A 687-nucleotide genomic window follows, 5' to 3' on the forward strand; every position below is an offset into this window, starting at 1 on the left:
CTGCAGTAGCCGTTGGTGAGAAAGTGACCTCGAAGGTGCGACGGAGAGCGGATGGGATCGAAGTTTCGAGCACCAGGGTGATGAGTCAGTTGAATGCTACAGATGTCATAAGAAGGGCCACAGGGCGAACGTGTGTCCGATGAAGGATCTAGAGTGCAGCAACTGTCACAAGCGAGGTCATGAGGAAAGGAACTGTCGAGTTCGTGCGTTCGACAGCAAGTCCGGTAGTGTGGGCGTAGAGATGTACGAAAGAGGCAATCAGCTGATTATCGGTACACAGACGTTGAACTCTAGGAAGGCCCTCTACGATGCGTGCTTAGAGGCGGCAACGAAGATCAACCAGCTGGAAGAGAAAAAGCGCACAGTTGAGAAAGAGCGCCGAGATAAGAAGAAAACGAGTGCTCGACCCGACGCGCTGATGGAAGACGGAGAGTTGGAAGAAACTACCCAGGTCGCCAAGTTTGCAGACACGTTAGGAGCTGCGAGGGTCACTAAGGGAGTAATGTTGAACGAGGTAGTGGTAGAAGCACTTTTAGATACGGGTGCAACTACGTCTATCGTGAGTATGGACCTCGCACGTCAGTTAGGCTTAGAAGAGGCTGGCGCTGGTGCCATCAGAGGCTTGTTTACCAGGAAACAGGTGACGTTGTTCAAGGCGTCATTGGCTACAAAAGACCGTCGGATGAA

The 687-nt window shown here is 52.1% G+C and overlaps 1 protein-coding gene across 1 annotated transcript; it reads left to right on the forward strand.

The window, feature by feature from the left end:
- Positions 1-76: 76 nt before the first annotated feature.
- On the forward strand, positions 77-235 carry GNI_145540 (zinc knuckle protein; the record flags this gene model as incomplete). The annotated part of the gene is made up of 1 exon (XM_011135846.1): positions 77-235. A coding segment is annotated over one exon (159 nt), but the record flags the coding sequence as incomplete, so codon positions are not given.
- Between the last annotated feature and the right edge of the window lie 452 nt (positions 236-687).

The sequence above is a fragment of the Gregarina niphandrodes genome, assembly GCF_000223845.1.
Source record: "Gregarina niphandrodes unplaced genomic scaffold scaffold00040, whole genome shotgun sequence".
Classification (NCBI taxonomy): domain Eukaryota; phylum Apicomplexa; class Conoidasida; order Eugregarinorida; family Gregarinidae; genus Gregarina; species Gregarina niphandrodes.